General features: G+C 39.8%; 1 protein-coding gene across 10 annotated transcripts in view; it reads right to left on the bottom strand.

Annotated features, from left to right (window-relative positions):
• The window catches only part of ccdc178 (coiled-coil domain containing 178), a 25,602-nt gene extending 12,275 nt beyond the window's left edge, over positions 1-13,327 (bottom strand). For 5 of the 10 annotated variants that reach the window (XM_086043612.1, XM_086043611.1, XM_086043619.1 and 2 more), the window contains exons 1-18: positions 13,228-13,327; positions 12,845-12,964; positions 11,050-11,183; positions 10,927-10,985; positions 10,804-10,859; positions 10,327-10,530; positions 9,370-9,590; positions 9,140-9,282; positions 7,897-8,050; positions 7,402-7,497; positions 7,110-7,246; positions 6,096-6,279; positions 5,945-6,007; positions 5,535-5,663; positions 5,344-5,457; positions 5,093-5,238; positions 4,199-4,358; positions 1,447-1,596 (exon numbers count right to left, since the gene is read on the bottom strand). In XM_086043612.1, the coding sequence (XP_085899738.1) occupies positions 1,447-1,596; positions 4,199-4,358; positions 5,093-5,238; positions 5,344-5,457; positions 5,535-5,663; positions 5,945-6,007; positions 6,096-6,279; positions 7,110-7,246; positions 7,402-7,497; positions 7,897-8,050; positions 9,140-9,282; positions 9,370-9,590; positions 10,327-10,530; positions 10,804-10,859; positions 10,927-10,985; positions 11,050-11,183; positions 12,845-12,914 (2,220 nt within the window). In that variant the 5' untranslated portion in view covers positions 12,915-12,964; positions 13,228-13,327. Of the gene's footprint in view, positions 1-1,446; positions 1,597-4,198; positions 4,359-5,092; positions 5,239-5,343; positions 5,458-5,534; positions 5,664-5,944; positions 6,008-6,095; positions 6,280-7,109; positions 7,247-7,401; positions 7,498-7,896; positions 8,051-9,139; positions 9,283-9,369; positions 9,591-10,326; positions 10,554-10,803; positions 10,860-10,926; positions 10,986-11,049; positions 11,184-12,844; positions 12,965-13,128 lie in introns of those variants that run through there. The other 5 variants (XM_086043617.1, XM_086043616.1, XM_086043618.1 and 2 more) reach the window with 5 other exon arrangements.

The raw sequence follows: 13,327 nt of genomic DNA, 5'->3' as shown, positions 1-13,327 counted from the left end.
TGCTATCCTGTGGCAACAAACCTTTCTGGGTGGGCGTCCATTACTGACGGACTATCACTATTTACAGCAGGTCTTTCACTAGCCCCTGTGAAATCCTGCATACATGTAACGCTTTTTAATGCAGAAGTTTTGGAATTGTAAATGATCTTGTCAAGCCTTCTTTGTTACATGTTCGTCCATTGTTAATTTGTCGTATTGTGACAGCATCACGGTTCATTTACACCGGTTCACCTTGACGGCACTCAGTGTAGTTGGGATGCTGTTTTATTTTCGCTGCATCGTTCTGCTGAATATCAAACAGATGAATGTGTGGTGCTGATTTTCTGATTCCCAACAATGGGAAAGGCTGTTACACAAGAAGTGCCTCAAGTCAAGAACAAATCAATTAAAGGCAACCGCAAAGTGCAGTCTGTACATACCAAACCGTGGTATGAAATGCTGGCATTATAACGTTCATAAAATAGTCCAAACAGGAAAGAGTATGCGAGTATGTAAATCTGATTAAACAGGATAGGTCTGAATCTATATGTTGACATAAGCTTGTTATAAAAAAATAAAAAAATAAAACTAAATTTAGGAACATAGCAAAGAAGCCAAGAGGCTTCTGTTGTAAGAGTGTCGAGTGGAGACAAACAAAAACGGTGGAGGGCTGAAGCCGGAGTAAAAGGAAATCAGGCTTTGATCATGAGCGTGGAAAATCCTGTCCACAGGATTTCATTTTTGCATGCATTTTGCACTTGATAACATTCATGCAGTTAGATGAGGAATTGCTCAAGTAAAGGTATTAGTCATTTTTTTGGAACAAATAATATGTATTTTCTCATTGCAGGGAGAGCACAGTCTCTTCCTGACATTAAAGCTGTCAAGTGCAATTCCATTCCGGTTAAATAGTGTCAGAAACTATAAAGATTAAACAGGGGAGAAGCACTTGTCTCCATCAAGACGTCTTCTGATGTTATTTTAGTACCAAGAACACACACGCATGTACGCGCGTGCCCACACAGCCCGGCCTGTGGTTGTAGGCCAATTGTGGCTTGCATATGTGAAAAAACTGTATTAAAAAACACACATTAACTAGTATATACTATCCTGAAAGCAATGGCAGCTGCAGTAGTTTTACTTGTTGCCTATAGCTGAAATCTTAAAAATTCGGTTAAATTACAAATTCATGGTTGTAGACAACCAAAATGTGTCCCACTGGGCATCCTCTGATTGTTTCTGATACTGTTCACATAGAGCAGGTACCAGTAAAGGTTGTTCAGCAAAACAACTAAGAGCTAAGCTTTTGAATGACACTCAACTGACAAATAATATAATAATTAACAATAAACAACTATAGCCTGTGATCTAAAGTTTGACCACTATAAATGTAATGTAGTGTATGACCATATAAATATTACAAATTACAAAAGAAGACTGGGGCAAACTAACATAAAGAAAACTTACCTGGGTGTAAAAACAAAAAGTTTTGTGCACGTGGTTTTTGTCACTCAACGAGCGGACGGCCTCGTGTTTGGCTTCCACGAGGAGCTTCTGCAGACCCTCGTGCTCGCTGGCCAGATGCTCGTTTTCCCTCAGCGCGACGTGAAGTGCATCCTAGAAAGATTCAAATAAAAGGCAAGTAGTTCAACAATATACAAGTGTTATCATACATACATTTCAACTGGTTAAGAGGCATCCGTAAATGAGTTTTTCACTCTTTTTCACATCTGCCTCAGTCAAAATGGTTCTGGGTTCAAATCTTAGTTTGGGCCAATGACTGCGCTGAATTGAGTTTTGATTTTTGTATTTTATTTTTTCCCCCATAAACTTTCACTTATTTTTCCATACCAGCAATACCTGCATTTTTAAATAACATTTGTCTCTTTTATATGGCACTTAGGAATGTTCAAATATTAAAGATTAACTGATGTTTGTTTGTTGTTTTAATTTATTGAATAATACACTGCCTGAGTTCACTTGATGCGAGTTGAATAATTGCTGAGGCAGCACAATGCACAGCACAGATGCAAATGCGTGCAAATATGTGATGCACGTTAGACAAGTGGACCATACACATAGTATGACGGGAAGTATGATTTGCGAGATTTTGCCATGGCGGGTTTGTCTACGATATAGTAATACTGTACTTCTAATTAAGGATAATTGAACAGCAATGCAGGAAACCTCTCAAGTGTGGCGTCTGTCGACATGTCTTCACTTTCATGTTGCCGCTAAATATTTAAAATTCTACCTGGAGACATAATGAAGTGTGTCCCCCTATTGTAAAAAGTAAACAGCTCAACAGTGATGAGTTGAACCCAGCAGAAAGGGGGCCTGTAAACATGACAAATGCCTGCCATTGATTTCGGGTTTAATTACTCCGTGCAGCTCTGACAAAGCCCATCTGACGCTGTTGTGAAAAGTAAATGGAACAAATTACACTTGGTTGCGCATAAGAAACTGATAGCGTCTGCACTTTGCATTGTTTACTTTGCTAATACCCAAATATGCGCATTAAGGAGCGAGCAAAAAAGAAGTGGGACCTCCAAAGTGGAACACGATCCATTCGGTGACGCAGGTTGTGCTTGTTACAATAAAAACATTTCCCATAACAAATCATGTTCACTTATTAATAGGTTGCAGGCGCAACATAAAACCTTTACTATCGCTACAGGCAACGTTCTAAGTAACGTTTTAATATTCTCAACTGTCACACAAGCATAAAGCAGACATTAAACACTGTGTAATTAAACTAAATATTGTCCAACTAAACCACTCACCATTTGAGGATGCGACGACATCATGCTATTCATTAGCCACCATGCTATTTTTGTTCGCATCTGGTTGGTAAATTGGATGTAATTTACACTGAAGTGATTGTACTGAACAATCAGACACTTTCCCATGTTGCACTCTATTTCATTTCATGTTCCATATTCTATTTTATCGTATCACACTTTCCCTTCACTATACTATAACTGGTACTCTTGACAAAATACAAGAAAAAAAAAAAAGCCCAAGGAAAAGCACAACAATTCCTTTTGATGGTCACTCAGCTGAAGTCTCACAAGATCTCACATAACGTCACGCATGATGATAGTTTGAACTCTTAGGAAGCGTAGTTTTCCAGAAAATGTGAGAATTGTTGAACTTATGGGTTCGTGTTTTTATGAATGCACTGTATGGTATACACACACACATTCAACTTAATTGTTGAATAACCACATTTAATTTCTTATTATTATTTTCTAAAGATAGCCATTTACATATTTCTGTGGGTGTGAGTGTGAATGGTTGTTTTTGTCTACAGGGCAGGCTCACAAACTCAATGAGATGAAATATGGAAAAGGGATGTATGGTTATTTCTACGTGACTAGAGCTTAAAATGCTAATGTAGATATCACACGTGCTTTATTTTAGTCTGTGTGATTAAAGTAACCAATTTACTTCTAGCGACCGACTCTCATCTTTGTATTTGCCGGAGACTATTGTTGTGGCATCAAATTTTGTCAAGTGCGAAGACGAAAGCCTTTTCTTTGCTTGGCTAACTCTTATCTGGCTAATGGGAGTTGTGTCTGTGCGACTTCTAATTCTTAAATTGTCTCACCCCAACAACTTCCTTAAAGTTGCTGCACTTGGATGCGTGCCGGCTTAAGCTCCATTGCCTTTTCTTGTTTTGAACTAATGCATTCTTGATCACCGTTTAATGAAACTATATACCACATGGCGATTTCACATTAGATAAGCCATGTGAAACCCCCATCAGCAAAGAGGGCTCTGGATGGGGCTGATAATCCTGCAGATGAAAACCTTACAATGAACAGGGCTTCCTCTTGCAATTCCCGGCATCTTTTAAATCCCAAATCCAAATTATATGTTTATCCCGAAGCAGTGTCGGCCCACAGGTAACAAGCAGCGCGAGGCTCGCCGCATCTCCCTGCGACACGCATCATCAAATACATCCAGACAAAAGACTATAACAACTGTGAGTTGTCATTTGTGGGAAAAGCACTTAAACAAGATTGACCATGGCTTGTAGCTTTAATTGCCCACAGCTCTTTTGTCTGCATCTTGAGGGGGAAGCATTGTAACGAGCAATGTGCTAATCCACAAACAGTGTTTTTTTTTTTTAATTTTATTTATTTTTTTGGGTCGATCCTTTAAGTGTTTGACGCCATACGTCATGTGGTTAATTGTCAGCGTGATGTAGCGTCACCTTGGTTTTTTGCATTTGCTTTTTCCTCGTCACGATGTGAGCGCTGTGCCTCTGCGTGGATCGCCGCGTGCGTTGTATGCAGTTATGGATATCCGAACGTAAGGTGCTCATTATGACAGCAGCCGAATCCCGTTTGAACTCCTCCAAGTGGAAAGAAGCCCTGGATGGGGAAAAATATAGCATGGAATGTTAAGTGGGTTCCGGAATGAAAGGCACTGTAGCACTTTTGCTTTTGTGTCGAACCATTGCAAAACAATGAAGGTTGTGTAAGGCATCGATAAAAATCAGTACCTTTTTTTTGCTAGGACATAGAACACTGACAGTTAGGTGATCTGTTCGGTGGTCTGGCTGAACAATAGACTAGAATTAAAAAGTTTGAAAGTTGATGCCTTTTCCCTTCAGATAGTCTGCTGGCATGGCTGCTTTAGAGTGCCTTGTTGTCAGCACTGAGTGCATGTCGGTCACGGAGAGAAGGTGGAAGAGTGAGGAAAAAAAAAAAATCTGACATGACAGCTGACACGAGGACAGGGACTATGCACTAACACAGCCACTTTAGAGCGCCTCGTTGTAGGCCGCGAGTGCGCGCACGGGAGAGATTGGGGCGTTGGCAATTACTTAAGGCATCGATGGAATAATCGATTTGAAAAAGATTTGTTTGTGAGAGCCCAACATATGTACTGATTTTTTTTTAATTATTCAAATTTGGCAGGGTTGTTAACAACGCTCCTCTTTGAGGGGTGTCAAATAAATTCTATAGACACTATTTTCACTTCACTTATTTGAAATCAGATAGCTTAGCTCACGTATGTCACTTCTTGCTTTGAAATAACCATTAAAATGTGTAAGGATGCAACAGAGTGGCCAACAACATGCTATTAGTTTCCATTTTCTTACTGGAGTTTTGTGATGACTTCAGACATGCGTCCAACATTTTCTTCCATTGTATCCGAAGCATCTTTGCATTGTTCCCATGTCTTTGTAAGGTCACCAATCCTTCCAATTGTGTTCTCATATTGCCTTGTCGTCGCAGACCGGAGCTCCTGTGCACAAAGAATGTACATAAGAATAGCTGTCACTCACTTTCTCATCAACATACGTTACAGAATTATCCCACTTCAGCAAGTGCGACACGCATCTTTCTTTACCTCGGCAGCTGTCATTTGGTCACGTTTCAGTTCTTTGTCTCTTCCCAACCCAGCCAGAGTGTCCATGTGCTCCCGCTGCATCTGTTCTACTTCTTGCGTCAACGTCTTGACATTCTAAAATCACAAGAACACTCTGGGTTAATTCATATTATTTCAATAAAAGTTTGTGGTTGATGTAGGTGGTGCAGCACCTCAACTTGCGCTTTCAGAGCTATTGTTGTTGTGGACGTCTCCTCAAATTGAGCATGAAGTTTTTTGTTGATGATATTTGAGCTTTTTTGGTGTTGGTGCAGCTCCTCACTGATATTTGCACACTGGCCCTGATGGAATAAATACAGTACAAGCATGATGGTCAAACCACTAAATATTAAATATACTTGTCAGTGGTTGGCAGTGCATTTGGTACCTTTTTTGATTTAATGCATCTCTTAATACCACCACTATCACATCGTAATTATAGATACCATCATTTGGAGCAGTTAAGAATTAACATTTACCTAGTAACCTCACAAAATTAAGCTCCAGGTTTTAAATGTAGGCCAGCAGAGAAGGAAACCACTGAAATGTACGTACTATATATTTTCTCCTTGTCAATCAATACCTTAAGTCCTTCTATCACTGTCACCTGACCCGTCAGCGTACTTTGCAGCGTTTCCATCTCGTCCTGTAAGGAATAAAGAAAGAACAAGAAATTTACCTCGACACTCAAGCACAAAATGTACAACAGGTTAGGGGCCAATGCCTCCACTGACCCTGACCCGCTGTTTTTCCGTGAAGGTGATCTGCTGCCGCTGCTTCAGCTCTGCCCGAGTGACGCTGTGCTGGCCCGCAATTCGGGTCACTCGCTGGCGGGCTTTTTCCCGTTGCTGGTCAAGGGTGGCAACCTTCTGGAGCATCTGCTTCCTTTCCTCGCACATTTGCCTCACTGCCGTCTGGCTAGAAGGACGTGATCACATACCGTTAGGTACAGAGATCTTCCGGGTTTTGCCAAATGGATTTGACATAAAACTATCGAAATGTGATTGTGTGAAGTGTCACATTTTGCTTTAATTTAAAACGTTTCACACACAATAATATAGCATTTACAGCCATTTTATGCAGGACTACCAAGGGGCTCAAAAAGCGTTTGGACAACAGACATAATTGTAAATACGGCCATCATTTTTATTACTTGGATGCAAAGGCCTGGCAAAAAGCATCTCCAGGGAGGAAACTCAGATGTGAGTGCTCATGGACTTCAGGCAGTCACAACAAAGTATTTTCATCTAAAAAAAATTACGGTATTATTTTAGAATTATGATGAATGACCAAAGTACTTTTGGATCTACTGGTACTTTACAAGTTTATATATGATGGCAATAGATGCCAAATGATAAATGTAATATTTTAGTGAATGCTCTTAGTCTTCACTGCAGTCATATGTTCATTGTTTTAATTCACATTTAGATTTTAAACCACAACATTAGGTACACTGGGAAACAAAATCGTGCTATGGGACTATACAAAATGAAGAACAAATTATGAAATGATCACTTTTGATTGACAATGTCAAGGACATATTCATTTAACAACATGTTTATGAATGTATTTGTCGTTTAAAGTGGTGCAGTGTAGTGGAAAGCTCCAATTTTATAGTGTCAAAAAAAAGGCAAGATTTTGGATATAATTCTCTCCATTTTCTAGATGTAGCCAATAATGTCAGTTGAATCTCACCTCAACGTTCAGTGAATGTTGTCTAACGCTCCGCTTGTGTCTGCGATGATTACCTTTTTGATATTTGATGGTTCAAGTCTTCCACTTTGTTTTCAAGCTCTGTGTTTTCTTGACAGACACAAGCAAGCGCGTTGCGCTTTGACTGAAGCTGCTCTTCTGTGCAGGACACCTCTGCTTCTCCATTCAGTTTCTGTGGATGTTTCAAACAATGCGCTAAGACAATACAAATGCAAGGGCAACAAAGTCTTGTGGGAATTAAGAAATTATTTCAAAGAACAGCAATAACTAAACACCCTAAAATGAAGTGTAATTTTACAACAGGTATGTTAACATGACATTACTTACAGTCTTGTCAATGTCTTCCTGCAGTGCAACTAGATTCTCTTTTAGTCTCTTACTGGTTTCCAGTTCCACTTGAATTTTACATTTTAACTGTGTAATCTGAAAATTAGAGAAAGAAAAACATTTAAATATTTTCAATTCTCTTCAGTGTCCCAGTGGAACCCTCCAAAGTTGACCACAATCCCTTTTGAGTTGTCAATTGACTTCTAAGATGAGAAGACAAAATCATTTTGCCATTGTAAATTATGAAAAGAATGTCTCATTTTGGATTTAATGTTGCGGTACACTAAAATACAAAAAAGCCACAAGAAAACGCATGACAGGATGATGGGGTCGTTTTCGAACCGCAACATATTTGCTCGCTCAGAGTTGCACAACCTTTGTGGGAGGAAGCACCAAACTCCAAACTCAACCTCAGAACTGTGAGGCAGATGTGCTAACCACCAGGCCACTGTGCTGCCAATTTGGAGATTCCGCCGCACACAATGATCATGATACCTGATTATTTTCTGCCGTCTTCAAGGCCGTCATTTGAGGCAGACGTCGGGTCACGGCGGCAAACGCTTCCTCCGCTTGTGCGACCGCTTTCTCGGCATCCGCGATTTCAGCGCAGAGGCTTTTCTCAAGTGTTTCCAAATGGTTTAACTCTTCTCTGAGGTGACAAATTGTTTTGAAAGTAAGTGAATTAAAAACACAGCAGAGGGAAGGATGCAAAAGCCAAAGTAGCACTGCACATGAAAAACAACAAAGCAATCACAACAAAGCAACTTATTTGGACTTTGACTTTTAATTTACTTAAAGAGGACATGTTATGTAAAACTGAGTTTGCAATTGCTTGTATACAAATAGTTGGGTCTCCGGAGCGCCTGCCCACCCATCAAGTGTGAAATTAAACAACCAAGCACTGCAAAACCTGTTGTTACCTTGCTATTTCTGAAAACATGCCTGTCAACTGTTCAGAATTTTGCCAAATTCAGATGTTATAATTAGCCAGTGATGGATTGTGCATGCGCAATCCATCTGCAGTCCGGACGCATGTTATCTTCTGGAGGGGGACTCCGACGCCAATAACATCACAAAGAGGTGCTATTGCTCAGCATTCATAATTGGAAAAATAGTTACGGAAAGAGGGGATGGGGAAAAAAATTACAAAGTACAGCAACTGAGTCACTAAGTTGGCAATGTTGACTAGCCTCTGGACTCATCTCATGCCCTCGCTCCGCCCCCATTGTCATGGTTAGGAAAGCTGTACTATGGATTTGCACGACACAGAGAACACAAATCTGTTTAAACTGTGAAAAAAATGGCATATAGTGTGAACTCCCGTTACAATGAAAAAGTATTCCCACAAGAAATACTTTTTGTCTAAATCAAACTCCTCCAAACACTTGCAATTGTAGATGCCACCAAAGCAATACTGTTGTTGTTCAGCATGAGCACGGAAATAGCGAATAAGTGAGTTACACAAGATAACAAGGGGCGGGTTCCCCCCAAAAATTATTTGCATGAATATGCATATCACGAATGCCAAACCACGAACATGAGGGGATTCTGTGTGTCTCCATCAAATTCTAATGTACTAAAAAACGAGGTTTGTCCAATTACAGATGCACTACTAGAGATGTGTCACTAAACATGAATAAATATCAATCAATAAATAATCTTGGAATGTGCTCATCTAGAATCACATCTCATCATCTACAATGATAATAATCTGTTTAACTCAATTCAAGATGCTTACAATTGGTTTGCCAGTTGATTCTTCATATCCAACAGTGTATTTTCAAATGTTAATTTTTCACCCCCGGTGTCATGCTCCATCTTCTTTAACTCCTTCGTGAGCAATACAAGCTCATTCTTTGTCTTCAAGTACACTGCGTTCGTCTTGAAGGAAGAAAGAATAAATACACTAGATATAAAGAACATTCACTTGGAAAACTGAAACAAAGCATAAATGAAGCGGGATGTTACTTCCGCTTGTGCTGTTTTGATTTGACCGATGATGCCTGTTTGCAGGTCCACCGTCTCTCTCAGAGTGGCAGTTTGCGCTTTGACAAGGCTGATGTCGTCATCCAAGCGCCGATTCAAAAGCTCCACGTGTGTCACTTTCCCTTGGACTTGCTCAAGTTTGCCCCTTTGCACTTTTAGCTGACACACAAGTTCATTGACATCTCTAACCAGGGCCTCTTGTTCTGCACGATAAAAACACACACTTTCACATTAGTAGCATCGTTGCCATGGTGATGAAAGCACTCGAGCAGATCGTCTTAAGGCGAACGGGATCCGTTCTGGGGCACTGGTCAAGTTCTGATTTTTAATGTCAGGTTACTTGTTTCAGAGTCAAGAGACATATTAAGAGACATAGAAAAAACTGACTTTTTAATGGCATTTATTCAAATAGTTGGTTCTCCGGAGTGCCTGCTCACCTATCAAGTGTGAAATCTTTGATCTGCCTAGTTCGTAAAACGTGTCTTTGCACCCCCAGTCCACCAAGTTTCTTTTGCCATGGCATAATTGGCTAGGCTGGGTGAAGTTCCAGAGCCGCTTTCAAGTGATGATTCGTCTTTCTACAAAACTGCCATGCTAACAAAGTTAGCTTCTGATTCCTCTGTTGTGGACGAGCTGGCGGGGCATTTGTGTTTTTATGCCCCATAAAACAACAGTGTAGTGTATGAAGTGCTGCCTATATCAGTGAAAATGTGCTCTTCTTGCTTGAATGAAATCTGTCCTCGCCATTGACTGTCCAGGTGCTCACATGGACCGGACAAGGCCATCCCATCTCAAAAAGACCAATTTCACCAAGAGAAGAAATATGGTGTGTAAAGTGTGCTAGAATTCTTCATATTTTATCTATTTTTTCTTGTTGTTGTTGTTTTTTAATTTTGGAGGCTTTTGACTCTAAGTTCCACTGTATTCTCCTAAACTAACCTTCCTGAACAACCCAACAGCACTCTGGTTGCCCCCACTGTGAAACGTTTCCAACTTTCTTCTCCAGGCGTCTTTTTTTTCTTTTCTCTTTGACGAGGGCCTCAGCCGCACGCTGACGATCGGCCTCCAGACGCTCAATAAGGTATGTGGCTTCTCCAAGGACGTTGTTTATTTTCTTCAACAGCGGTGATAATGGACAGCTTCCTGCAGGGATGACAACACTCACACTATATTGAATGTTTGCACAACATGCGCATTGCATCTTACAATATTGAGCTGATAATGGAGCAGTTTTGAAATGAATAATGTATGAATCGTAATGGAAGTCAGACGTGCAGGAAGTGTCTTTCGAAAGGTATACACAAAATAAGTGTGTGGGTGTAAAGTGCGATGACAACCACAAAACACGAAATTAAATTGTGCTGCGCCGAATGAAGTGACCTAATGTGTTTAAAATAGCCATATGCAAAGCTTCACCTCTTAAGGTAATTGCAAAACCCTCCACAATCATCTTGGCATCTTTGTTGGAACATCTGTGGAGGAAAATGTAATATTTCATGACATAAAAATGTGTGTTGAAAAAATACAGCAAGTAGTCACCTTGAGGCGTCGCCGTGTTGGTGTGTGGCCTGGTGAGCACGAGCTTGATCATTTCCCCGCTGGTAGGAAATAAAAGTGTGACTTTTTGTGCTTTTTGGCCATTATCAGTCAGCTTTTGTCTACCTGCTGCTGACGCCAGTTGTCCACCTTCCTGCGGAGCTCCTGGATGTGGTGAACAGCTGTGTTGACACTTAAGCAGGGACTGTTGAGCAGTGCACAAGTGCGACGTTGTCCGGTGGAGATGGTCGGGAGGCCTGCTTCATGACAACATTGAGCTCTGTGAACCGGACTTGAGCGTTTGTGTATCACAAACAAACACGTGTCACTATTTAATGAAACAAAGACCCTTGAAATATACGTGAAGGTAGAACCATCACCGCATGAACATCAGGAAGCAGCAGATGCAGTTGGAACAAACACTTGCTCTATTTGATTAATTTGACTCTGCAAAGTAATTACAAAAAATTATTTGGCTGTGAAACGTCTTCTGCGACTCCATACTCTCACTTGGGAGTGTGGTCGAATAGACTGACATGTTTTGGTTTTGAAAGTGTCAGGGAGAGAGGAGTAAACTCCAGGCAAAGCCAAGGTGGGGAAAGGGCGCCATCTGGAGGTAAACAATATAAACAAGTGATGCATGGCAATCATTTTGAGCAATCTATACAAGAAAATTGCATAGCTGCTCTGCCCACTGCTCAATATAAATTTAAATGTAAACAAATGTGTGTTATTTATATTGACATAATGGTTGAATATCTTAAAAATCAATACTATAGGAAAACAAATTATATATATTTGAGACATTTAAAGTAATTGTTAGCAACTGAGATAATATATAATTGTATAATATCTGCTCTTGTCATGATGCAATATTGCTATCAAATGAAAAGTATAAAAATAATGTAACTGTGGAATATCTCAGTCAACCCCCAGCAATTATTTTTACAAGAACATGTTCATGATTATAGTATTAAATAATAATAATAAATGATAAGTATTTCTTTTATTTTGGTTACAGCACCACTAATTAGTCACCTGAGAGAGGCAAAATATTAGAAACAGTTCTCAGTATGATGCATCTTCCCTATAGGCTGTGTCCTGCTGCGTTGTTAATGTTAATAAATGTCAACACTTGCAGAACGTTCCACATACTTTTTGATAATGGTGGCAAAGTATAGAACAATAGCGTCAAACTTGCTTCCATTGCGAGCCACATTGTAATTATGGTTGCCCTTTACCATAAAATGGTGGCAAGGTGTAGAATAATAGTGTCAAACTTGCTTTCATCGTGAGCCACATTGTAATTATGGTTGCCTTGAGGAGGACGACGGTTGTAACGGGGAATCACATACTGTAACTATATGTAACTGTAAGTATATAATTGATAAGAGGTTCGTATTCCTCTTGCTCATGTTAATTAATATAAAAGTGGACAAAAATGCTTACATAATACAAATATGGTTATATTTATTAGTTCATTGGTACTGTAATTTCATAGTAATTTGTTGGACATTGTTGACAGGAACAGTACATTTTTCTTTTCAAATTAAGAGCAAATTAATTGGAACATGAAGTAATTTGTGGATTTTGGCCATTTTGCCCAACTATATTTTTCCACTCCTCACAAATAAATTTAAAAAAAAATCTATATATATATATATATATATATATATATATATATATATATATATATATATATATATATATACTTTTATCACATTTGTTATTACTAATTTGAGTTATAGTGACTCCTTTGCAAAGCGTTGTAATACCTTTGAGTGTATTTATCCCCCCCCCCCCCCCCCACCGCCGAAAAAAGGCGAATAACGGACGACGGAAGGGTCCCCAAGCTGCAGACGGATGACGAATAACGGACACTCAATTTTTCGAAAAATACCCAGCTCTGGTTAAACCTTACCTTGTTGAAAAGCATAATGTTGTCCTTCTCTTCTTGGATGAAACGTAAGGGCCTCGACAACGTAAGGCATTTGACGGTCACGGAATATCCACGATAAAAGTCACCACTTGTGAAGAGACACTTTAGTAGGTACAACATAAAATAATTCTTTACCGGGAGTGGGAAGAAAAGCAAATGTTAACTGAACACTCAAGAAAACTTCATGTTTTGAGTCGAGCAGCGTGAGCTAACGCTAGCAAAAATGTATACCTTCACCTGTCTCCGGATATTGCCAAGTCACTTACCGATCTCGTTCAACGCTTAATTAACTGAGCTAATAAAAAATTAATGAGCTCGGTGGGGGTCGTTGTCATGGCAGAAAGTGAAAGTGAATATCGACTTACTTGTAAGTGACTCGTTGACCTATGCTACAGTAAGTGGCCCTTTGCGTGACACGGTTTCGGCTAACACCCCGCTGGGGGCTGGCAAGTTGTTTTTTTTCCC

Source organism: Filicampus tigris, chromosome 10 (assembly GCF_054856515.1).
Source record: "Filicampus tigris isolate MCC_2025a chromosome 10, RoL_Ftig_1.0, whole genome shotgun sequence".
Lineage (NCBI taxonomy): Eukaryota > Metazoa > Chordata > Actinopteri > Syngnathiformes > Syngnathidae > Filicampus > Filicampus tigris.
The sequence above is the reverse complement of the archived record's forward strand: the minus strand, read 5'-3'. Positions and strand labels throughout refer to the sequence as shown.